The sequence below is a fragment of the Amphiura filiformis genome, unplaced genomic scaffold (genome assembly GCF_039555335.1).
Source record: "Amphiura filiformis unplaced genomic scaffold, Afil_fr2py scaffold_55, whole genome shotgun sequence".
In the NCBI taxonomy this organism is placed as follows: domain Eukaryota; kingdom Metazoa; phylum Echinodermata; class Ophiuroidea; order Amphilepidida; family Amphiuridae; genus Amphiura; species Amphiura filiformis.
Window position 1 is genome coordinate 663,768 of NW_027305519.1, and position 26,588 is coordinate 690,355.

General features: G+C 40.4%; 1 protein-coding gene and 1 long non-coding RNA gene across 3 annotated transcripts in view; both read left to right on the plus strand.

Annotated features, from left to right (window-relative positions):
• LOC140144453 (uncharacterized) overlaps positions 1–15,860 on the plus strand; it is a 31,132-nt gene extending 15,272 nt beyond the window's left edge. The window contains exons 3-9 of one of the 2 annotated variants that reach the window (XM_072166263.1): positions 201–360; positions 1,558–1,748; positions 3,026–3,185; positions 3,375–3,458; positions 3,884–4,060; positions 6,170–6,252; positions 15,746–15,860. In XM_072166263.1, the coding sequence (XP_072022364.1) occupies positions 201–360; positions 1,558–1,748; positions 3,026–3,185; positions 3,375–3,458; positions 3,884–4,060; positions 6,170–6,252; positions 15,746–15,823 (933 nt within the window). In that variant the 3' untranslated portion in view covers positions 15,824–15,860. The remainder of the gene's footprint in view (positions 1–200; positions 361–1,557; positions 1,749–3,025; positions 3,186–3,374; positions 3,459–3,883; positions 4,061–6,169; positions 6,253–15,745) is intronic. The other variant, XM_072166264.1, reaches the window with a different exon arrangement.
• A 3,075-nt stretch (positions 15,861–18,935) lies between these two features.
• Positions 18,936–21,372, plus strand: LOC140144459 (uncharacterized). Its single transcript, XR_011857893.1, has 3 exons — positions 18,936–19,030; positions 19,659–19,765; positions 20,978–21,372. It is a non-coding gene; the product is annotated as an uncharacterized lncRNA (long non-coding RNA).
• Positions 21,373–26,588: the final 5,216 nt, after the last annotated feature.

The following is a 26,588-nucleotide window of genomic DNA, read 5'->3' on the forward strand; positions in this document are numbered from 1 at the left end:
AAATGAGACCTTTTACACAATAATTTCAGGGGTGCTACAATAATTTATCCCGAACATAGTGCGGAAAAATGTATGTTCCACCACCTCCATTTTGCATATGCACACCTTATGACATGCGACCATGGAAAAAAAATTATGCTGTTGAATCTTAATGTATACTTTGGTAAAGTTAATGTTGTTACTATTTTGTAACTTTACAGAACTGGATCAAAAACCAGAAGGAAAAGAAAGATAAGGAGGAGGGCGTTGTGAGGGAGAGGCGTAAGCCATTCAATGTTTCAACTATTACCTCCAACGCAACCACAAGTAGGGCTCAGCTGTTGCATCGGGCATTTAGGGCAAATTACTTGCGTAGCAAAGGTAAGTACATGCATTACCAACATTTCTAATCATTAAAAAACTAGTGTAACACTAACAAGAACAATAAACCACTAGGAACAAGCCTGGATTTTAAGTGCAAGTTTGGTTTTGTTCGCATTTTCACCTCTGATAACCTTTCAGTACCCGTACTCCCTCTGTTTGTGAGCGCTTCCCAAGTGGACTACTTACTTAATTTTGATTGTGTTTAACTTGTTTAACACGGTTGTCTATGGATGAGATTGTCAGATTTTTGGCCTACTAAAATTAGCCATGATGTAATGCATCTTTGAATGAATCTGCCTTGTGATTGATCGCCCAGATCTTGTTATGGTTTAAATCCTCCGGGCACATGCCATTACCATGAACTACATTGTACACAACTCTCTGTGGTATTTGCGGCGCTTTTGTGTTGGCGCGAAAGTTAAACTCTCATCATTCATTTATTCATTTCCACAATTCACCTAAAATAACAAAATACGCACTAAAATATCATTACATCAAAATACCATCAACGAATCATGGAGGAGATGGTCAAAAGGCCAATAAGGCCAGAGGTAGCCATATCCCCTTTTACAGAAAAGTTACCAAACAGAAAACACAAAAACAACAGCAAAAAATAAAAATTTAAAACAACAGACAAACAAAAAAGAACCAAAAAATCTACAAAGCTCGGCAATTAATCATATTTTGAAATTAAGTGTCTTTTATCATACATCTAGCACGTCTTGTACTACCATGCTTATTGCTTGTGGTTAAATTGGATTGATAAACAATTGTGATTGATAGGGTGTGTTAGAGAACAAAGTCCTGGGGTAAAATTCTGCTTACAATCCAATGTACATAGTCGGACTTTTTACTCTGGCTTTCGCGATCAACAAACTGGTAGATTCCGGGGGTAGATTCCAAAATCAGATTGAAGTGAGCCATTGATTATGATTTATACAATATATATGTTGCATTCAATTTACTTTTACTGTCACTAATTATATAAACTCTTTATGACCGTTTTACTGTTAATTTTAATAAATATCTGTATAATTTTGAATCCAACATTATGCGTTCATCGTGATTAATAATAATATATTTTCATTTATCAAAATTCGACTATAGTCTACATGTATGTGAATATGGTCGTATAATCTACTTGTTAGACATAGAGCTTCAGTACTTTACATTGAATATTTTACCTTTTTTCAGACCAGAGCACTGATGAGAAGAAAAAAGAAGCACTGAAAGAAATGGCAAAAGAGTGGGAGAGAGTAAAAAAGAATGAAGAGGAGCTGAAAAAAGTAGAGGAGATAGTCGATGAGGAGGCTGATGAGCAAGCATTATCATCAAAGGAAAGAATGTCGAGAGTTAAAGCCATAACTAAAGAAATTACAAAGCTGGTAAGTTCTGATAAAATAGATTTTAGGTAGGCTTAACACAATTCAGAAAATATTGTAAGAATGAGTGTTGAATGAGCATCAGAAATGATTTTGAGAAAGCCCCCATGGAGAGAATCGCAAGTGTTGTATGTGGCAGTGGCAAAACCTGAACATTATTTGATGGCGAAAATTACAAGCTCAAAACTCGAAAGATTTCTTTCACAGATGTATCATCTTAAAAGTATGTGATCTGATTTTTGCTCTACATGGAGGCTTATGATCAAAACAGGCCTAATTCAACTTTTGAGTTAGATTGATCAGTGCGATTTCAATATTAGAAGCAAAAATGCATATTCCAATGACCCATAGAAGTGCACGAACTTAGTTATGGTTATATAACCACATTTGGGGATGAAGCTATTACCCTTTTAGCTGATAGTCATAGCATGTATAAAGCTATATAAAAGATGTGCATCTCTCTGGTTTTAAATTTAACAGGGTATTAAGAAAAAAAGAGCTTGCCTTTGATATCAAAATATCAAAATTTAAATTTTATTGGGATAAAGTGAGGCTATGGATCAGCTCACCAACTGTTGTACCATAATATGTATACATACATAATTATGTCTACACCTTAATTTACCATAATAATACATATCTTGATTGTTGTAATTTACCATAAAAAAATGCATGATTGTCCAAAGATGGACATTACGTGTGTCAAATACTCAAAGATTAATTATGGACATGAAAGAATGTCAGGTTTTCAAAGAAAATTGAAAAAAAAAAGCTGAAAAGGAAAGACAAAAAGAAGTTCATAAGATTCAGACTTCCACTTTCTTTTTAATATATTAAGAGTCTGATATAATGATCAAGAATAATACTGGTTCTTTTGGAATAAAGCCATCAATACCTTGTACAGATAGCCATATAATAATGTACATAATGTCAGACATATGGTGTACAGAGTATGGTGTTGATTCCTGACTGAGGTCACATACATCCATCATGGTGGTGATGGGATATTCCAATATTTGATATTCAAGTGTGTTGTTATACATATACACAAATGACAAATGAAACCAAAGGAGGTAAGAAAGAAAAATGCATTCAAGCTTCAAGTATGTCAATGACAACATTGGAGATTAAAACATACATACTGATATGTACTGTGTAGTTTAAAATGAATACATACATACATGCATACATATTCACTAATTGTGTCATTTGCATGAAATTACCAGACCCATTTTCTAAAGACAAAATTTGTGTATAAAAATTGTTTTGTTTTGTTTCAGTGTAATCACTTAAAGGAAGAGTACAGCTATGAAAGTGCCTTTGTGACGGCTAGGGCGGACCATGGGCACATGGCAACAGGGTCCACCATGGGCATACAGTTTCTAACTAGGAATAATTTTGAAGTCATTAGGAACTTCACTTATTCGGTGGGAGGAAGAGGTAGGTGAAGAATATATTAAGTGTAGTTTTAATTAACACAATTTCTTAACTGGCAGAGTAGGAGTTGGTTGTTTTGATTATATCAATGCACACACCAAAAATGAAGACACCTGGTAATGAAAATATAACCTGAAAAATTATTGCTTGTATGATCATTTTTTAACCTATTACTAAATACTTTGTTTTCAGTGGAAGGGGGTATATCCAATCTGGATGACACCGTCAGAGCAGGATTGGTGTCGAGTGTCCAGATGCTTTTCAATAAACGATATGGTGAGTTGTGTACATAATTCATGAGTAAAATAAATAGAGAGAAGGAGAGAGTGAGGAGGGAGATGGAGAGAGAGAGAGAGAGAGCGGTGAACTGTGCATTGATTGTGTATAATGCACTGATTGTCCTAGCATTCCGACTTGAAAGCTGACATGATTCTGTTGCCAGTCAATATCCATGACTGAGGATATACAATCGATGTCAGTATTAACACACATTATCCATTTCATTTACAGTACTTATTTTTTGGGTTCACATCCATTGTGGTTCTCATATGTACATGCAGTTATGTTTAGCATTGTCTACCAACCTTTCAGGGTGAAGCATATACAGAGCATTTTCATCTTGCAATATATGTAAAATTCAGTTAAAAGTATATTTATTTTATACTTACTTTAACATGTTTGTTTGTTTGTTTGTTTTTCAGAAAAAGTGTTAAAGAAGAAGAAGCAAGTTGAATACAAGAAGATTAAAGAAGGTCAGATCAAAGTGACAACCATCAGCTTTCCTGATGGCCTTGAATTCAAGAAGCCTGGTTCCTACTCACTCGAAGACTTGAGGAGGATTATTCAGGCAGCAGATGAGGAAAATTTGAAGATACACTGTAAGTTAATGCAGAGTGATTCTTTAATTAACATACAATGTTGATACTGTACATATTGCTACCCCGTAGTTAGACAGCGGTCTCCAGTTGACCATTACATAATGGTTTCCTATAGCAGAAATGTCATACCAAAGCTCTCAAAAATGAAACAGTATCAAATGGTATAGAAAAGCTATGCTTAGACCCTAACAGGGCTTCAGGACCTGACGGCGTGTCAGCACACATCATAAAGATGGGGGCAAAGGAGATAGCGCCAGCGACCATCTGCAGGAGATCTCTCGAGACCGGTATACTGCCCGAGATTGGAGTAGCGCAAATGTTACTCCAATCTTCAAAAAAGGGGATCGCACTAAGCCAAGCAACTATAGACCAGTGTCTCTAACTTTTATATGTTGTAAGGTGATGGAGCATATGGTTCATTCGAACATCATGCAACATCTTGATGGATTAGATATACTGACCGTCCAACAACATGGCTTTCGCCGCAATCGATCATGCGAATCCCAATTAATCCTGACTACAAACGACTTCGCCAAAGCCCTCGACAAGCGGCAACAGACAGACGTCATCATAATGGACTTTAGCAAGGCCTTTGATGTGGTACCACACCAGAGGCTCTTGCTGAAACTTGACCATTATGGTATCCGAGGACCTGACCCTAACCCTAACCCTATGTAATTATTTTGTGTAATCTAATCCTAACTCTAACCCTAATCCTAACCCTAACCCTAATCCTAATCATACCCCTAATCCTAACCCTAACCCTAATTCTAACCCTAATCCTAACCCTAAACTAACCCTAACCTTAACCCTAACCCTAACCCTAATTTCGTGTAAAATTACATGAAGGAATAATTAACCCAAATGCTTCATGTTAAGGATAAGAAACTCCCAAAATCCAAAGAAACACAGTTACAAACTCAGCAATCAAATTTTGCAAGAAACAACGTCTCACCCCTACCTGGGAGTTAACATAACACACAACATGAAGTGGAACAGTCACATCAACACAATTTCAGCCAAAGGCAATAGAAATTTAGGTTTCATCAAAAGAAATCTCAAGGCATGCACAAAAGACATTAAAGAACTGGCTTATTTTTCACTTGTAAGACATTCGTTAGAGTACTGCAGTGCAGTATGGGACCTATACACATCAGAGCTTATAAGCTAGAGGCTGTACAATGCCGAGCTGCCCGTTTTGTATTAAACAGATAAACACAGACACTTATAAGTACTCTTTCATTCCAAGAACTGCCATAGAGTGGAACCTTCTACACCGCAATCACCATTATCCATAGAAGAACTAAAGGCCTTCAAAAACCAGCTCAAGCAGCTCTTCAACTAGCACATTAAATAGCACGCACACATCACCGGTTCGTCTTTCACCACTAGGGGTGTTGAGATTTAGATGAGAGATACTAAACAGCTATATGTGCTGTTTAACTTTCTCAAAACTTGAGATTATGATTTGATATGATCCATTTAATTATCAGACATGGTTTAGGTATATATGAAATATTGTTTTGAGGTTTCATAATTGTAATCCTGTGATAATTTGAAATATATTTCAATTAGGTTTATTAGTTTCTTTGCTACATTTATCCACATTATTCCAAGACTGTTCTTGAATATGTTAATTTATTGTATATTTCTTTACCATCTATAATACATCCTACAGAATGTTTTGATGTGTGAAATTGATTGCGCACAGCATTGCTTTAAAAAAACACATGACATTGTACGTTCAGCTGGCCATGTGATTGTAGGTGAAACAGCTCTTAATTCACTTATGAACAAACAGTCGATCATATAAGTCGGTATGAAAAAATGTTACACTTTGCAAATTGAGAGAGAAGTCACCAATTCTTTTTTACGCACAAAAGAAGATATATCTGAAAATATAAGGCATTAGATTATTGTTGGCAAGGCCATGAACCCTTTAGGATCTGTCTGTTGGAATATGTATATTCCAAAAAAAACAACCCAGAAACATTTGATTGATATTACATAACTATGCAGGCCCATTCTAAGTTATAGTTTCATTATTTTGCCTTTGATTTTAAATATTTGTGGTTTTCTTCAAATACTCTTTACTTTTATCATCCTCAGTTGAGAAAACTGAAAATGAAAGAGAAGATGGGCCAGTAAGTGATTTGAACAGTCAACCCGAGGGAGCGACAACACAGTCATACGTAAGTAAAGGTTAAGCTTGACATTGTTGTAGAAAATTATGACGTAACATTCTATGTTACAAGGTAATATGTTATAATGAGTTACTTTCTGTAATAACTAGGATTGTTAATTTAAGTCTTATCTCCAGTATTTTTACTGATTCATTTAAGATTGCTCATGTAACTTCTCTTTTGAAAAAGAGTAACTTTACAGTAATTAATTACGAACAAATTTATACTGTTTCCAAGATTGTAGAGGGTGTTGTGTCAAAACAGTTGAATGAATTACATCTGCAAGCCAACTCAGTCTGCCTATCAGAACTTTCATTCGGCTGAAACATACTGCTGTGGTTTGTGTAATTAATGACTTGTTATGCGCAGTTGATAAATATTCGATACGATTGATCAGGAACGCTGCAGCGTCTTTCTGAGATATTTTGAATTCGTCGTATGGTTGTTGTCTTTTCCACTCAGTGTGTAAATACTAACACTGATGAACACACCCCGTTCGATGGAGTCCAGCATGGCACAATTTAAGACGTCAGCTGTTTATATGCAAGATATTATCAATGCTCACAGTTTGGGTAAAATGATTGGTAATTTAAATTGTGAAACCTGTAGAACGATCTGTTGGTCATCATATAGATATTTTGAAGGACAAAAAAATTGTTTGGTTGCCCTTCCAAGACAAAAATTTGGAGGGTCGGTAGGGCAATCCCCCCCCCCCTTTTTTCCTCCATGGGCTCTTTCTCAATTTTCCCTCCATTTTGAAAAGGCTAGTATTGACAAATGCTTGATCATTTTACTGTAAAAAAAATGTGCATTTTTGGACTCAATTTAAATGGAAATACTTCTTGTTTTTAATGAAACATGTATTTAATAAATACAATGAGTGAATAACCAATGTAGTAAAATAATGTTCTTGATACTGTCCAAATTTAAGGTTTGTCTAAAAAGTGATTGAAAAAAACAACGACCCAAACTTTTTGAGTCGGTCTCTGAGGACACCAAAACATATTTTTGGCCTAATAAAAGACGAGGTATTGTCGACAGTTCCTGGAGGGAAAGATCAAGATAGAAGAGGGTGATATTAAAATTGTGGACAGGTTTGAGTTCCTTGGTTCATGACACCAGAAACAGTGAGACAGAGATCAAGATCAGGCTGAGAAGAGCGAAAAGAGCAGCAATACATAAGTATGAATTTGAAGGAAATAAGTTAGACACTGAGAGAGAGGAAGAGAGAATGGCCCAAGCTAAGTCTTTAAACTGTGACTGTGGAAAAGTGTTCTTAGAGAGCTAGAGACAAAGGAAAACAAACAAGTGGGTTAGTGCAACTATCAGATGTGCCAGAGAAGGAATGACTTCTGGAAATGATTAAGAAGTGGTCAAGTATATGGTCACTTGAAACGAATAAGTGGCAGCCAAGTTCTACCGGCTGGAGGAAGGAGCCGATCAGGAATTGGGGAAGCGGTATGCGGTACAAGAAGGGAGGATGGCTATCAATAAACACTTGCAACTCTTTTGATAGCTATATAGCATATCCTGAACCTGCACCTGGACGTGTAGGTCCCTATAATTCATACCAATCAGGCACCACGTCACTGGATATTTGATTTGGGGGAAGTCCAAATTTGATTGGAATATCACTAGATATGCATACTGTACAGTCTTCAGCTTTCCTTTTGTTACATTTAGAGATACAAAAATGAACCAAGAGGTTATTTCATCATTCGGAATGAATATTAAGCTGTCGGCATGTACAGAGACAAAGTAATAATAAGACATTATATCTACATGTATATAGCTCCTGACATTTTTGTAGATTATATCAATTTGAAATGAAACTAGTCAAACTGATTAGTGTCAAAAGTTGTGGACAATTAATTTTAAAGACAATGTGAATCTGAATTCTGACATATACATTACAGGTGCACACATATATGTTGTCAGGTTCATCACATATGAAAACTGCAACTGTCAAGTGTATTTTGGAGTAAAACTAGTTTGAGAAAAAATGCTGGACTCAGTACACCGGTCGATCTTACCGTTTCCGATGTTGATTAAGATACTTCTTGCATCGATCCGAGATGCGGAAAAACCAATAGTCATTTTGTCCCACATAAATGAATAAATAACAAAAACCCCGATCCCCGGTGGACTCACCCAAAAGGTGACGTCACACCATATGATCGCCCTTATCCTCCTTGGTCTCCGACTGACACAGACGTGCCTATCGATTGTTCATAGCACTGTGTATCAATTTTCTCGACCAAAGCGAGATATCTGGTTGTAGTTTCACACCTTAGGTAAAACCAAACCGGTATTGTTCGACTGAGGATAGTTTTGACGGCATTTTCTGACGAAAAAGTGACAAAAAGCGATCAAACTTAGCTACATATCGTGCCTCCGTTTGTATCACGGGACACACGAGCAATTCAAAATGGGCCGCTCGTTGGCGCCATTCATTTTGTTTCCCACGTAAACAACCATTGCAGCCTGTAAGTTACAATAGATGTTTGTACATACACATTGTATTTCATGTCACGGTAGGTTATTGTTGCTATGTTAGGGTGATTACTCTATCGTTATGTCTTCATTACCGTCCAATAAAGACGAGTTAATCAGATATTCATACGGTGGGGATTGGTAGGGACCCGTCTGACATTTTAGTAATAAAGTTAGCCAGTCCTTACTTTACCACTAACGTTAGCGACCGGCCTCCGTGCTCAGGTTTGCTTACTGGGCTTGAGTCGCGTGTTGGGGGGTAGTGCCCCCCCTCCCTTTTCTCCTCGCTTCGCCTCGGCCCTGTCGGGCTTGCCCTTCCCTGGTGACGGGCGGGACCCACACCGCTCTGTTTTCACCCACAGGGAGTGCTCACGATCTTAGATGTCTTTCTTTTGCTTAGGACTCTCCGAGTTCCAGCTTGACGATTTGGATAGGCTCCGTCATCGCCATAAGGCGAAGAAGAAATCTACCAAGGGCACTGGTAAGGTCGTCTGGTGGATTCTGCTGTGACAGCCCCTATGGGTCATGGCAGGTCTCTTTAAGGGGGCTCCGGTCCCCGGACAAGCAAGCGGTTCCTTCGGGACTGCTAAGCGCGTCCAAAGGCTCAGCAGCCAGCGAAAGCACTGACTATACGTCGGAGCAAAGTAGCAGGCAGCAGAGCGGTAACCACCAGCGAAAACCCTAGCGGGTTTTGCAGCAGGAGGATACCAGTCGACACGGTAGATTCTGCTGTGACAGCCCCTATGGGTCATGGCAGGTCTGCTTAAGGGGCTCCGGTCCCCGGACAAGCAAGCGGTTCCTTCGGGACTGCTAAGCGCGTCCAAAGGCTCAGCAGCCAGCGAAAGCACTGACTATCGTCGGAGCAAAGTAGCAGGCAGCAGAGCGGTAACCACCAGCGAAAACCCTAAGCGGGTTTGTAGCAGGAGGATACCAGTCCTCTAGCGAAAATCCTCACGGGTTTTTAGCAGGAGGACACCCGTCTGTTGCAGGCATATCTACAGGCTCAAACAGCCACAGTAGTAGCCAGCGACGGGCAGCCTGCAAGGGTCCCCCGGGCTTGCCTGGGTTGAACCCTAGCATGCATGGGTTCAACAGAGGCGATATGCTAACGCTGTGGGTGTAGTCTTAGCAGAACCAACTGGGGTTGTCACACGGCAGCGTTCCATGGCGGGACCGCCGAGTGATACCCTGGGCCCTAGAATAGCTGCTGGCTGTCCACAGGGACTGGCTGGCGATTATTCAGGGGTTGGGCTGCAGTCTCTCACGGGACAGCGACCCAGGTGCATTCGGTGGCAGCTACAAAGGCGAGCTACGGCTTGACTTCAGTGGTAGCCGCTATGCACCCGCCCATAACTGCCGTGAGTGGTCCGCCACACACAGCGACCTTGGGCGAAGCTCTAGAGGGTACAGTAAGTAGCTTGAACAGCCTAGCTGATCAACAACCCACTTATGTCCTCGAGAGCCAGCGGAGCGTGGGTGATCCATTACCGTCAATGGGTCAATTACCCTCTCTTGATCGATCACTGTCAAATCAACAGGGCATAGCTCCATTGATTGACGCTGCCTATTCAGGTGGCGAGGTGATTGATCGGGGGTATGCACGCTCACCTACCCGTGGTACTAGGCAAGCTCCCTCTAGCCAAGGGACAGCCGGTATAGCGGGGTACCCATGGCTTGATCCCCGTGCGGGGCACGCAGTGAGGCATGGGTACAGTGGTACACAGCCGGGAGCCCTCACGGGCACCTACGCTAATGCGCGCCGGTACCACGCCAGCACACAGCTTGATCCCCCAAACAGGGAACACAGTGTGGCGAGGGTACAGCGGTCCACAGTTGGGAACCCTCACGGGTACCCACGCTGATACCGCACCGGTACCGCAGCACCGCCTTAGTCGCCACAGTCTCTGTGGCAACAAGGGGGGAGGCGGTGCTGGTACTGCAGTACCATGGGGTTACCCTGGTGGCGGATCCTTTCAGGGTCAGCTGCGGCTGGGTATGCCCGTGGTACCCGCCGCAAGTGTTTCTTCCACGGCCTAGCACCGTGGCAAGTGTCGCCTAGCGATGGCCACGCAGTACCAACATCAGCTGTTGACCAGGCCAGCCGGCATGGAGCTAACCCAGATCTTGATCAGGGTAGGCCCGTGCTGCTAAGCGCTAGGACGACGGCTGCGAGAGCATGCGGACCCAGTGGTGCCATGGCGGATACCTCAGGGTCTTGCGGGAGTACTCCCTCTTCTGCTGGCAGGTAGTCGGCGAGCCACACAGTGGTTATGCCTTCTTACCCGCTTTCAGATGCCCGTCCTCAGTTACCGTCATCATCGGAGCATGATACGGATACTGTGGGCGAGGAAAAGAGTCGGAAGCTGAGTCCGGTAGTGACATCACTACAGTCTCCTTCCCCGCCCCCATTTGGGAGCAACAACACTGATCTTCCTCCGGACACCCCTAAGGGGAGTCCATGGAGGAGGACCAGGGATCCTTTCAGTAGGATGCTCAGCTGCTGCTTCCTCACTGGGGACGCCTGCACTCTCATTCCCGGCAAACCTCACGGGTAGATATCGTGGGGCTGTCGAGCTCAGTAGAGCTATGGCGCGGCGTGCTTGCACGCTTCCTCTGCGATAAGCAGGGAGGACCACAGGACCTACCTGAGGGGATCCGAGAGGGACCCAGATGTGTCAAGCGTATCACGCTCAGACAACATCTGAGCTCTTCCTTGAGGTGAGCCTATTAGCGGTGCTAACAGCTAGCCTCAACGAGAGCTCCATGGGCCTAGCCCATAGGGTGTCCACTCAGCGCCCGGGGGGGGCCTGCCACTCCAATCGCTCAAGCGATGGAAAGGCAGGGTCCTTTTTCTCTTTGGATGCTTCTGCGCTACGGTGGAGGACCGTGCAAATAAGCTACCAGCAGGAGCACTCTGAAGAGGTCGGAAACTGCCCTTACCATGGGTAGGAGCTCCGACTTCAGCAGGCCGTGCACCACCAACAGTACCCGAGCCCACTACCTCTGCAGCACCCATTTCTGGGAGGCGCAAGGGTAGCACAGGATCAGCTGGCAAGCCGCGAAGAAGAGCAAGCGCTCTTCCAAGGGAAGCTAGGCAGAGCATTCCTGGGGGCTCAGCGGTTTTCCACAGGGGATCTCCCAGTGGGCGACCGCTTATGGCTTTCACCCAGAGGTGGGAAACCATCTCTGGCGCCTGGGTATGGTCAGTGGTGAGTGGGGGTTACAGACTGGCAACCCAGTCTCCCCACATTCGTCTGCACATTTCAGAGGTCCACAGTAGTACCGTCAGAGGCGGCCCCCAGCGTCGGGCACTACTGACAGGGAAAGGCGGGCGATTGTCCCGGTCTACCCCGTTCTACGGGTGATCTTGGAGCCATTGGCTCAAGGAAGACAGCGACAGGAGCCCCATCCAGAACCGCAGGCTGTTGAACACGTTCTTCATGCCCAAAGGGGTCAGAATGGGGACTCTCGCCTCGGTGCTAGCCTGCCCCATCAGGGGCATGGGAACAACATCGCTAGATCTCTCGGACGCCTATCTGCATATGCCAATCGCCTCTCAAGATCGGAGGCATCTGCGCTTCTAGGTACAGGATCAAAATTACCAGTTTGATACCGGCCATCCGGCGTGGCCATCGCTCCCAGGGTGTTTAACACTTGGTCAGAGCGGTGGCAGCGTACCTGAAGCACAGGGGTGTCAACATCAGTTGCTACCTGGACGTTTGGCTCATATACGGACGCACTCCACTGAAGACTACGGGTCTCATGGGGTTGATAGTCCGTGGGGTGCGGGACCCTGGATTTTTGATCAGCTCAAAAAAGTCCAGCGTGGTCCCAGCAGAACACTCACTATTTGTAGGGGCCGGATCACCCTCACGGAGGGGTTGGCAGTGCTCTCACCCGGCGGGTGGCGAACATGGTGCGGTGTGCCTGACTCTTGGCGAGTCTCGGGCAAAACCCGCTGTGGCATGGATGAAGGTGGTAGGCCTAATGGCCAGTATGGTAGAACTGTACTGCCGTTTCTCGTTAGGCTTACCCAACTACACCTTCTAGCCTGCTTGCAGGCCCAGTAAATCACCAATATCCCTCGCGGTTCCGTTGTCGGAGATCGCGCGAGAGAACTCTGGTGGTGGACCCATCAGCCCAATTTGACCCAGGGTGTCAGGTTTCCTGCACCCCGGTATGTCACGTAGTGACAACCATAGCGTCAAAAGCGGGGCTGGGGGTCCACATCCACGGAGACTCCGTCTCGGGCCTATGGGGGCCATAGAGACAGAGTTTCACATCAACCTCCCTCGCTTACGAGGAGGTGATCGTGGAATCACATACCGTTGTCCTGACGGATAGCACAACCGTGGTAGCCTACCCCAACAGACAAGGGGACTCCGGGCCACCACGATTGAGCCTGCATGCACGACACCTGATAGGGTGGTGCAAGTTCAGGCAGATTACGATGAGAGCGATACACATCGCGGGCGTCACCAGCATCCTCGCGCACAATCTGTCACGAGGAAGGGTGCCGGGACCAGCAGAATGGTCCCTTGCTTCAGGTCGCTCAGAGCGATCTTCAAGGGATGTACCACCCTCGAAAGATCTGTTCGCATCTCATCGCAATCATCCACTGCCGGTGTACTGCTCAAGGGTCGCGGACCCCAAGCATTCACCGTGGGACGCTCTGTCCATAGACTGGGGAGGGATGACAGCTTATGCAGTCCCTCCGATCTCACTACTCATGAGGGTGGTGGCCAAGATCGGGTGGGAAGACTGCATTGTCATTCTGCTAGCGGCAAGGCGCTGGCACTCCCAGTACCAGATCTACTCCGGATGCCGGAGCGGAGGTACCCAGTCTATCACTAGAGCACCTGCAGTTAGCTGCATGGCCCTTACCAGGGAACACGCAGCGGAGGGACACGTTTCACCAGAAGCTGTTTTTCTCATCGCGGGGGCTAGGCGGAAGGCTACCCTCCGTACGGATAGCCAGAGTCTGGCTCCATACTACGCTTGGTGCAATGAGACAAATAGCTCTCCCGCTAGAGCCCCTGTGCTGCTAGTTCCGCCGCTTCTGACAGAAAAGTTCCAAGCAAGACTTCACCGGGCCACTGGGGCCAGCTATAAGTCAGCTGTCCTCTCCATTCACCGAGGTTTCGAGGCGGATTCGACTATCATAGCCGATGGTTACCTTATTAGTCTACGCCTCGACGGTAAGTGTCTACCAAAAGGAAAGTGATCCTCCTAAGGGATCCCAACACAGTCTTAGATTACCTTAAGGGTCACCCTTTTGACCTTCCGTCAAAAGCGGACGCTTAAATCGTAACTCTCAAGATGGCTTTCGGTTTGGCGTTGGCTTCGGACGGCGGTGCTGAGTTGCACACGGTCTCGAGGTTAGCTTCCGTGTTCACAAACACTGGAGCGACACTGTTTCGGGCGCTCTGTTCTCGTGATCTGAGCGGGCGCGGTGCATACCGACATTCGTCCCTCTCCAATCCCCAGGGTTGGGCAAGGTTCGGCTGAAGCCAAAGATAGGCTGGGGTGTCGATAAGGCGCTGCAGCACTATTTCTTCGAACACAAGCCTTGCGAGGACTCACGACCGCATTCATCACCCTTACAGAGCCTTTCGGTCCAGCCGCTGTCGCAATGGCTGGTCCAGGTGTTGCTGGGGTCCGGGGGATCGCGAAGGTTTCGCGGCCCACGACCCACTCGGCACTGGAGCTATCTCATCATCTTGGGTATACCGTTCGGTTGTCCCTTGAGGAGATCTAGCAGGCGGTGGCCCGGAAGCCACCTTCGCCCTTCTCTACGATACTTCCGTTTACGTTAGTAATCAGAGCAGGCGGGAGGTTTACCGGGACATTGTTTGGGCGATCATAATCACGGTGGTGTACGGGTACCAGGTTTTCAGACTATACAGAATACTCAGCATGGTAAGAACCAGTGTCGCTATTCTTAACCACCAAACTTATTAAGTAAGGAGGTTTATGTCTGTGATCGCGTGGTCTTTTTGTTTCCGACGTTGGGGAAAATATTTTCTGACCTCGCGAAAACCATCGTTACCGCCCCGATCCCTGATCAGATGCTGACCAATCTTGTACCTCCATCCGTCGGTTACTTGCTGATCGATCTTTCAGATGTTGATGCAAGAAGTATCTTAATCAACATCGGAAACGGTAAGATCGACCGGTGTACTGAGTCTAGTCCCAAACAAAAATGTTTGGTAGACTCATAACCGGTGCGATCTTACCTTTCCGATGTTGATTATCCCGGACCCCGGCCACCCCCTACAAGTTTGGTCCGAGTAGGGGATCCCAAGTCGGATAAGGGCGATCATAATATGGTGTGACGTCACCTTTTGGGTGAGTCCACCGGGGATCGGGGGTTTTGTTATTTATTCATTTATGTGGGACAAAATGACTACTGGGTTTTTCCGCATCTCGGGATTGACGCAAGAAGTAGGCCTCTCTTACTCAACATCGGAAAGGTAAGATAGTTTGAGTCTACCAAACATTTTTGTTTGGGACTAATTTGTAGCAAGTTTATGTGGTTGCACTCATTTAAAATTCACTGTATGAAAACTGTTCTCCAGTGTTCAAATCACCTCCTCGTACTATTTTGTAAACAAGTAAAATTGATTCTTTTAAGTTATAAGTCGGTATGTAAAAGCGGGAAAATGCAGTAAACATAAGAAATTGTGCAGCACATAGTGGTGTATCATGCCATGATTATACACTATGTGATACACTTTTTCTGCTTTTCGTTATACTCAATTTAATTATTTAATTAATTACTGAATTTACCGCTTTGGGACTTAGCATAATTGGCGAGAACAATATATTTATTTAACCTATATAACGAAAATTGCGAGAATTACCAAAAATCACTATCACTATGTCATGAACCCGGCTATGTCAGCTATATATGTTACACACACAATTTGTACACTAGCCTGCATAAGTACTGTAATGTGTATATTGTTTTATCCTTTTACAATATTTGAAATCTTTATAACATGAACAGATCAAGATGAAGCAGGTGTGGATACAGATGAAGATGAAGCAGGTATGGATGGGCCCAATGAAAGTGAAGATGGTATGAACATAGTGATCATAACACCTGAGGAGGTAGCCGCAGAGGTAGCATGAGTAGGAGTTTTTGTTTATCTGACTGTTTGTGATTGGTGGATGATTGAATTGCCTGAATAATGAAACTTGCAAAACATGCAATGGCTAAATTGTTGTTTTATTTTTTGATAGAAAATAAAGAAGAACAGTAAGCTCGGGGAGCAAGAGCATACCAACATATATGTATATACAACTTTAATTATACAGTTTCAATGATTTCTTGAAAATATTGAGATGGATGTGGGTTGTGAATTCCAGGATCATTATGTGAAAAGTGCAAATTGAGTATAATGATTAACCTTTGCCAGTATTATCACATGATTGCAATAAACAGATTTTGGTGTTCTCTACTGGAAGTCAATTGTGACAATATTCAATGCCACAATGCAGTAGACATAATGTGTAACAATTGATTCCATTTAATTGTAAATACATTCCCTTTGCTATACATATTGCACTGTGGGAAATAATTTCAGCACAAAAAATGGCTATGGTAGAGAAGCCCCAAAACCACATATAGCATTTAGAAATAAAAATGTTACACAAGTTAAGCGGATATTATTATTGACCAAGTCATTAAATGCATGTTTTATGTTCAACATATCAAATATGACAAATATATTGTCATAATCTAATCCAGACAATATTTTTTAAATAGTACCCGCAGTCATTTAAAAGATACACTTTTGCAGTTACTCAGTATTCTCTGACACTTCACATTAAATTGATCCAAATTTCATTTTCAGTTGCTCAGAATGTTAGCTATTTTCATTATTTATGACAGACAACATCCACATGCTCCCATAAGATGCCTTTGTACTCAAATCTTCCTTGATGATTTGGTCTTGACTAAAGCCAATAATTCTCCTCGTTGCGGAAATTCCGCGAAAATCGCGGAATTCGGAGGTAAAGCGGAAAACGCATTTCTGAGAAAACAATATAAAAAATAAGCAAAAATTACCTAGAAAAAGAAAAAAATACAATTGAAAAGAAATAAAGAAAATACTAAATGAAATGGGTCTTCAAAATTCATCAAAATAAAGTAAAATCCGTCATAGATTTGCCGTACAACGCCTGTCCTACCTCCCATTGCAGCCATGATGCCCAATCACCCATCCCAATTGCAACTTTGCAACAGCGCAATGATGTCACATTGACCGGGCTGCAACAAATGTGCTAAAATTACAAAGCGGAGAAAAGTGGAATTTAGCATTTGTAAAGCAGAAAATTCTTGGCTTTAGTCTTGACATCCTTGGTCATCCTTCTAACATGTAGGAAAGATGGCATTGTAAGAGAAGGTGGTGGGCTTATGATATCACGGTCACTTCTTTTCCTTGTCAGCTACGAATCTGTCTCTCCTAGAATTATATCAGCTAAGTTTAAAATGAAGGAATGAATACTCAACATCTATGTTTACACCCCCACCTCTATACACAGCGATGCAGAGAGTGATGCATTTGACAAATACACTACCTTCAGAAAGTTAATAAGAATGAGAAACTTATCCTGATGAGGGTTTTCAGAGGCAAAATAGGCTCTGACATTAAAGCTTTGACCCCACAATGTGCAATGGTATTGGTAAGATCAGAGCAGAGGGTAGAAACTTTTGGAATTCTGCATGCTCCACAAGTTGACAGTCTGTAACACCCACTTCCAGCATAAAGCCTGTAGAAAGGTAACATGGACTTCACCTTGTGGGAAACACAAAATATGATTGACTTCATCATAACTCACCAGGAGAACCTAAGTGCAATCCTGAACTGCCATACGTACTGCTCAGCAGATGTGGGCTCGAATCACAATCTAGTAATCGCGAATGTGGTTTCAGCAACGATCAGAACCAAGCACATGAAAACTACTGCAAAGAGCCATGATGTCAGTATACTTACCAACACCCTGATTGCAGAAGAGTTCAGAGCCAAGATTGGTGGTACTTTTAAACTCTTGCGCTTGATACTGATTGAGAAGACCTGTGGGCTAAATTCAGAGACACCACAAACAAAATTACAGAAGAATCAGTTGGTATTAGGAGTGCTAGCCAAGTGAAGGGATTGATTGACTGAAGAAGTCAGGAAAATGTGCCACTTGTGAAAAGCCCCTCAGCTCCAAACAAAAACTGCTATTGGAAGTTGAACAAAGGGGTCAAATATACCTAAGTGAAATAGTGAAAAAGAAAGCTTCTTGAAAAATGTGTTCAAGAAATGGAAGAAGCCCATGCAAAGAACATAAGCCACAATCTCTTCAAGAAAGTCACAAAACTAGCAGGTGATAAAGCAACAGAAAGCTCAATTTGCAGCCAAAGACAAACATGGTTCACTGAAAACAGCCCCAGAGGAAGTAATGATGTGCTGGGAGGAATACTTCAGTATTAACACCTGAATACAGAACTCCCCAGAGATTGTAATATACTAGTATTTAACTCTATCCCGGAGCCTGCTACACTGAACAAGTTTGCCCAATTTCTATAGATGTATGAAGTTGAAGATGCCATCAAGAAGCTTTAAAAATAACAAAGCTTGTGGATAAGATCTCATCAGAAGTGTTGAAAGCATGATGACCCATATTGAAACAAATGTTGTTGAAGATCATCAACACAGTCTGGGCTGAAAGAAATATCCTGAAGAGTGGAGTAATGGTATAATAACCCCTGTGTCCAACAAAGGGTGACAAATTTGACCCAACCAACCACATATAGCTATTTAGTATGATGGTTAGAATACAACAGACTGATAACCATCTGAGAGAGGAACAGTGTGGTTTCAGGAGTTCTCAAAGGCACCTCATCAGATGAAGTGTTTATATACGCCAAATCTTATGGGGAATGTCATCGTATTATATAGCCCTTTGTGGTGGATCAATTGTCACATATTTGTCTGGCATAATTGGATCATAATGTTATTGCAATATGTTATGTTATAATTTGTTTTCAGAGATTAATGATGCTCTGCAAAATGACAGCCTTAAGAAAGCAAACATGACTTGATACACACAGGCACAGCAAAGTTTAATAACTTATGACACACTTGCACCTCCACACATAATCTTTAATATTGACTATATAATATTACTACTTTATACAAAGGTGGAACTGATGATGAAGGTGACGAGACTGCAATGGACATCATGAACAACATTGACAGTGGCTTCTACATGACGGTTGGCAGCGAGCACAATGTTAAAGGTATGTTGAATTATAAATGTCTAGTTCCTAATTACATTTAGGTGTACTGACCATCCTAGCAAACAAATAAACAAAAAAACATATCAAATTTAAACCATAATGTATCCTCTTTTATCATTAAAGTTTAATTGATTGTGAAAAGTTGTGGAAATACCATAGCGAAAATGCCTTAAAGTTGTATCTTCCGATATCAGTCATGTTGTATAGGCCCACGTTTTTGGATTGCAAGATTATAGCAAGTTACTGCTTGGAAGTGTTGGTCACCTATGGAAGCCACTGATAATCACACCCTTTTAAAGTTTACACTTAAAGCCACAATGCACAATTTTCATCATATTTTAATTTTGTTGTTCTGCAAAATTTGGAATTAGAAAGTGTTTTTTTGGAATGGTAGCATCTATTGTATTCATATTGTGGTACAAACCAGATTCAAATTTGTGTATTTTGTTGTGATGCCAACAAATCCACTTACAAGGAGAAACATATTATATGTACCCAGTCATACAAACTCAATTAAGTGCATATGTGTTAAGCCTAGTGCATAAACTGGGATAATTAATGATGCTGTTTGTGTAGTATGAAATAAGCTTTTGCACAAATCCATCATGTCTTATGTTTATGTTAACAGTGCCCAAAGTGAACATGTCTGTGCCAAAGATAAAATTGACCAAACTGAATTACAGCAAAGCAGCAGGAAGCCAGAAAGGAGCGAGGAAGAGAAAGGGAAAAAACTAGGTTTGTACTGCAAAGTCTCAATAAGATTAAATTGATAGTAGATGTATATATGACAAGCAAAGGAAGTTTGTGTGTTATTTTAGAGATGTAATTTCATGACAAATTAAATATTATTTTATAGTGAAGCAGCCCACAAAATAGACGGGGCTAAGGACAATTTTACCCCCGAAAATGCCAAAATGGCCTACAAAATTAAATTATGGGGGCGATTTTTAATCGAGAGTAGCACCTGAAACAAGCAAACTTTTTGAAAACTTGTGGTTCGAGCTAAATGTGGATTTATGTTATTTAGCCCACCCCAGCAACCCTGAAAGTATAGCCCAAAAAAGTTAAATTACAGCGGTCAATTTAATTCAAAAGTAGCCCCCAAAAATCAAATAGTGTTTTGAGTCCAGTAAGGCAAAAAAACATGTTTGTTTCCTAAAGCATGTCAAAAAAGTTCAATGCGAAATGTGTTTGTTTTTAATCCATGTCGGAAATGGAAAGAAAAATATTTGCTGCAAATCGGAAATGTAATGTTCAGTGGGTCTCTCACACCCCCACCCACTCAAATCATATTTCTTCATACTATGATTTATGAATATGGTTTTTTGGCCTAATGAAGGCAACTCAAAGTTGACTGTAAAATTATAAAAGATTAAGCCAATTATTTAGAAATGTAATGCAAACCTCACATATGCTACTACAACAGAGATATTACTTCATCTTACTGATTTTAAAAATAATGTAACTACATATGTGATGCGATCAAGCAAAATCAGTCGGAACTCGGGAATATTGATTTTGAGATATTGCCAAAGAAAGGAAATATTTCTTTTGTTTCCTCTTGTTTTGGAGACTCTTTAATTGCTCCTATCTTTGGAACTGGTTGTTCAATTTCAATGGGGTTTTCTGCAAAATGCAGCTATGTAAATGCCTTTTACTACTCTATAAGAAACTGAAAATTTGATATTTCCGAGTTCCGACTGGTTTTGCTTGATCGCATCACATATTAATGTACATGAGCTGCACAATGTGCAGTACACAAGGCTCATGTACTTGCATAATAAAAACCACGCCAGATTTCCATTTTACATTCATTATAATTATATAAATGCTGAGTTTGAAGAAGATACATTTTAGAGAACCAAAGATACACGTAGAAACCCCTTGCTCATGTTAAGGAATATTCCTTGTTTACTCAACTTTTTATTTTTCATCTTTTCTTTGTAGGTCGACAGCAGGAAGATGCAATATCATTCACTTATGAAAGAATGAGTCATTCATCAAGGTCAAACATTCTTCCATAGGGTGTATATATATATAGTACAGGGCTTGAGGGGGTTGGGATTTTCTTTTGCTACACAGTGGAACCAATGTTTTTGGGCATCATTGAATCTGAAAGGATAAGTATTTGAATAGTTCCATTTTTTCTATGCCCCTTGTGGTTTCCACGAGAGGTTGAAGGTCACAGCCGGCAATATTCCCATCATGTTGTAACGTATCTCAAATTGTTCATCTCATCACAGGGAATAAAAAAAGTCAATTGTCATAATTTTCTACAATGCTTTATTCAGAAGTTGTATGGTCGAATAAGTCAAATGTCAAAACTTTCATACACAGAGCTTAAAAGTACAAGCGGCTAGGGGACGCAGGGGTAACCTTGTCAATCAATGGTTATTCTATTGTCCACCAAAGTTAAGCTTATGACATCACCAAAATACGTTTATATCCATGATCAATCCAATCGATAGGCAATTATCCCCAGAGGACCACTGTGCGAAATTGACCGCAAGTTTAACCAGAGTGGTTTAACGTGTGCGCATAAATTTGCATGGAATAAAAGTTAAATAAATATACAATAATTTGAAATGAAATAAAAATTTATTATAATAATGAAAAATCATCACAATGTTATAAATAATGATAAAAATAATAACTTTTTATGTTTTTTTATAATTTAGGGGTAACCTTGTCAATCAATGGTTATTCTATTGTCAAAAAGGTATGCTTATGACATCACCATACGTTATATCCATGATCAATCCAATCGATAGGCAATTATCCCCAGAGGAAGTGGAAATTCGCAAGTTTAACCAGAGTGGTTTAACGTTGCGCATAAATTTGCATGGAATAAAAGTTAAATAAATATACAATAATTTGAAATGAAATAAAAATTTATTATAATAATGAAAAATCATCACAATGTTATAAATAATGATAAAAATAATAACTTTTATGTTTTTTATAATTTATAATATAATTTATATTATAAAGCTACCAAGTAATCTACATTTTAATGTGAAGGTTTGAAATGCCATCCTGGCAAACACAAAACGTTTTTAAAACGTTTTAAACAGGTTAGGCCTATATTTTTGGGTTTTGGTTTTGGTAAAAACGTTTTAATAATAATGTCGGGTTAAATAAAGGTCATGAAAACATTTTAAAACGTTTTGTATGGAAACACACTACAAAAATATTTTTTAAATGTTATCAATATGTTATTGAAATATATTTTCTGCAAACATTTTTGCCAAATATTTTGTCACTACTTAAATAATGATATGTTGGAAAATATTTGCAGTAAGTTATCAAAAAATGTTTTTGAATGTTATGAATAAGTTTTATACCCTTTATATAATCCGACATTGTATGGCCACCTTTTTTATCCTTTTGCGAATGATGTCAAAAACTCAAAAACATTTTGTGTTTGCTGGGATGATGACATATTTTCAAAATAGAATACGGTAACACAATATAGATAAAAACAAAAATAATATTGCAAAACTATAATACTAATAAATACGTATTATGCCTACTCAAAAGACGCATTCCTATTTGTATTAACAATATGAGAATTATTATAGTGCTTAGTTTTAACAAGTAAAAAATCACAAAGCCCATTTTAATATAGGCCTTTTCTCTGGTATAACGTTACGAATTCATATTTAGGCCTATGATAAAAAAATGTTTAATTTCTTTTAAATAAAAGAAATCTTATATACCTTATTATTCTTATACTATTATCATTATTTTGTTTATATTTTTGTTATTGTTTTTTTTTTAATCGTAACCATAAAGAATAAATTAAGGTCATGACATCCTGTTGTTGAGTGCTGATCCAGGTACCTGGCTGAATCACCTCGTAAAGTAAAAAAGCGCGCCGCCATAGCTTAATTCCATGATCTGGATCCTATTTTATCGATACATCGATCACTTATCCGATGGATCAAGTATTGGACACAATAGATGAAGTATTTGATTGACAAGGTTACCCCTGCGTCCCCTAGCCGCTTGTTTAAAAGTGGTCTGATTTTAACCGAAACTGGTGTCAAATTAATCCCCTTAACATAAGAAATCTGAAACATTCTTAATTCACAATTTTGTGAAATTTGTATTGTCATGTCCCCTTCAAAGTTATTAAGCAATAATGTGTGATTTGCATAAAGAATAGATTCATATTTCAAATGTTACTTTTCACTGATAGCTGCTGATCACATTGACCTTTAATTTCGAGCTAAACAAATGAGGTAAAACGATGAAAATTGCTATTTATTCCAGCGCCTACAATGCATGTATCAGCCCGCTGAACGCATTATTATCATGAATATTGTCGTAGTTTTACACATCTAGGATGAACAAACAAGACGTAAGACTAATAGCGATATGCAAATAGATTATCAAGATCAAGATGGACGGCGCTTACAATATGTGAATCTCCTCCGATCATATAATTATCATGACTATTGGCAGAGCTACATACACAACTGATGTGATGTACAAACAAGATGTAAGATGAATAGAGATATGCATACAGTTTTACGGTACATGACTGATTCAATGATACACACGCACACAATGGGTTTATCCAGCACTCGATTAGTGAACTCGGAATAAAACTGGGGATCTGCAGGTTTATTATAAATGTTAAATTTTTCAGGATTAGTCTTACACCAATGGGAATTACAATGGTGCAAAAAGTTGAAATTAAAAAAAATATGAGGGCCCTGATGTGGAGCAAATCACACATTATGGCTTTAATGAAGCCAAAGTTCAAAAGAAATAATAATGCATACCCATGATTTCATCCGATTCTGAGGTTATACATTTCTCAATGAAATTATTTTCTTATTTCATTTGTCAAGAGGAGTAATTTGAGACAAGACACAATTGAATCTGTGCATTTTGACAATTTGAGTTCTATACATGTGATACTTGACATTTGACCAAATTTACTCTGTAACTCCTAAACTAAGCACCCTTATGCAATATGACTTTGACTTTTATATTCCTGGCAATGAGAGGAACAATTTGAGGTATATTACAACATGATAGAACTAATTTTACATTTTGGCCCATTTTGTGATCTTCCACCCCTTGTGGGACATTGGAAAAAATGGAACCAATAATTTAAGTTGTATCATTTAATGTGTAAGGATGTTAAAAGTCAGTGGTTCGACTAGTAGCAAGACAAAATGCTAACTCCAAATCATCCCTATTAGCACCCTGTACTAGCTTATACTTCAACTGGAATAGACCAATCTAAACAGTCAACTGCATGCATTTTTGTAAGATATCTGGTTGTGTTACTTTAAGCTAATGAAATGAAATTATTAGTTTTCCGTCACCGCCCTGATAACTTTTTCAATTTGACCAAAACTTTCATTATTTTCATATAAAAGTCAATTATCTGAAATTGAGATGGAAATAATCAAAATTGAAATTCTCAAAATGTCTGACATCCCCTGCTGATCATAATCAGCAGTTTTTCTTAGTTGTAGGGGTAGAGGATGTGGCAAATAATGACAATTTAAGGATTACCTCATCATGTTTCTAGTGATTACAAAAATTGCAAATTTCTTTTCATTTTAATAAAAAAAAATTCAAATCATTTCTCAATCTGTTGCAAAATGTCTGTAATGATGATCTAATCATTTACCTGTTTTGAGATGGTCGTTTATCAACAATATAGGTAATAGCCATGTAAATGAAAGTGTTGACAATAATGTAATTTTCCAAAATAATGAATAATGAAATCATGAACTCATATTTCACTGAAAAAAAATGTGACGGGAAACTAATCATTTCATTTCATTAGCCTTATGTCTAGTTCCTCACTTCGGCTATGATAGGCAAGAATATTAGGGCCTTTTATAATCCATGTTGCTTCCTCAAGACAGTTGTACAGAACAGTGCAATCACTATGAAAATTTGACAATGAAAATCACATTGAAATTTACATCAGCACTGAAAATATGCTGAAAAAAATTTCAGTGTGAAAAATCACACTGACAACAATCCCTTTGTTATGCAGCTATGCAAATGAGAATAGTGCTCATTTTCACTGAAATAACGCCGAAAACTTTAACCTGGGGCAAATTGAAAAGAATTGACCTCTTGGTATAAAATCACACTGAAATTGTTCACAACCGTGGCAGTTTACAGGGATTCCTTAATCCCACTGAAATTGATTTTTTTCACACGGAAATGAGCTGGTCAGTGCTATTGTTGTGTAAATTTCTTCTATGAATCATTGCTCATTATATATAATTATAGCAAGTATCAAAATACTGAAAATACACTGAAATACTTCTGAAACACAATTTCAGAGTTGACTTTCTTTTGTTCTGGTCATTTCAGTGTTGAGGTTTGCTTCAGTGCTTTTTTCATTGTCAAAATTTCATATAGTGAATGCCTCTGATTGTCAGTTCTTATGCTGGATTCATGCTTCTCTGCCGCTTGCCGCTTTGCTGTTCTGAAGATGATTTTACTTCACTTAGCAGTCGTACCAACAATGCTAGCGGTGACCAGCGGCAAGCCGATATATTGATCACTACATCGCTTTGCCGCGGCGGCACCACTGTTGGGAGTTGAATTCAAATCGGAGCGGTGCCGCTCTGGCGTGTGAGAACAAAATACGATTTTGGAGTGGTGCTGAGGGGCAACCGTGGCTTTCAGAGTGGCTTTCCGCTTGGAGCCCTTGGAGAAAAGTACAAGCGGCATGAAGAAGCGTCACACAGCTCAGCAGCAAGCGGCAGAAAGTATGAAACCAGCATTAGAGTCAATGGACATGATATACCTCACCCACTAGAGCATGCATTTATGTCACATCTGGTAACCAAATGGACTTTAATTTCAATCAAGGCAAGCCCATATGCAGGCTTCATTTTGGGGGTGCAGGACGTAAAAGGAGTTTGTACATAACCTCCCATAAATATGCCCATTTTGGAAATATGGAAAATGTTGCACCTTTGCTTTTGTGTGTGGAGTGGGCGGGGGTGCATACTGTGCACGGGTATCATTATTAGACGGAGGTGCCATATTTAATGTTAGCTTTGGCCATTTAATTTATTTTGTTGATTTTCCACCGTGGAAAGTTGGGTGAATGATAAATAAAATCATTAGAAATATATCGTCAGCCTGCTACACTAATTGCCTTTGTAATTTTGACAACAAAGTTCAAAATATGGTTCAAGTATGCCTTTAAACATTATTCACCAAGCTTTGCACAAGAACAAATGATGACAATGATACAAACGAAAGGGAATAATCCAAAATAATTAGGGTGATTAAGTAACTGATGCATGCTTGAACCACATTTTGTTCTTTATTGTTCTCAAAATTACAAAAAAATGACTCCGGCAATTAGCATAGCAGGTTGACAATATCCAAAGCTAACTCTGTGCCTCAGCCTAATGTAAATCAAGGGACTAACCATTTTCATGCATCAAGGAAGCATAACTTAATGCTTAAAATAACACATAATGGAATATTTGTTTGGCACCTGACAACTCGGTGGGTAGGCGCACTTGTCGAAATTGTCCCCATAAGGGGTGTATGATAT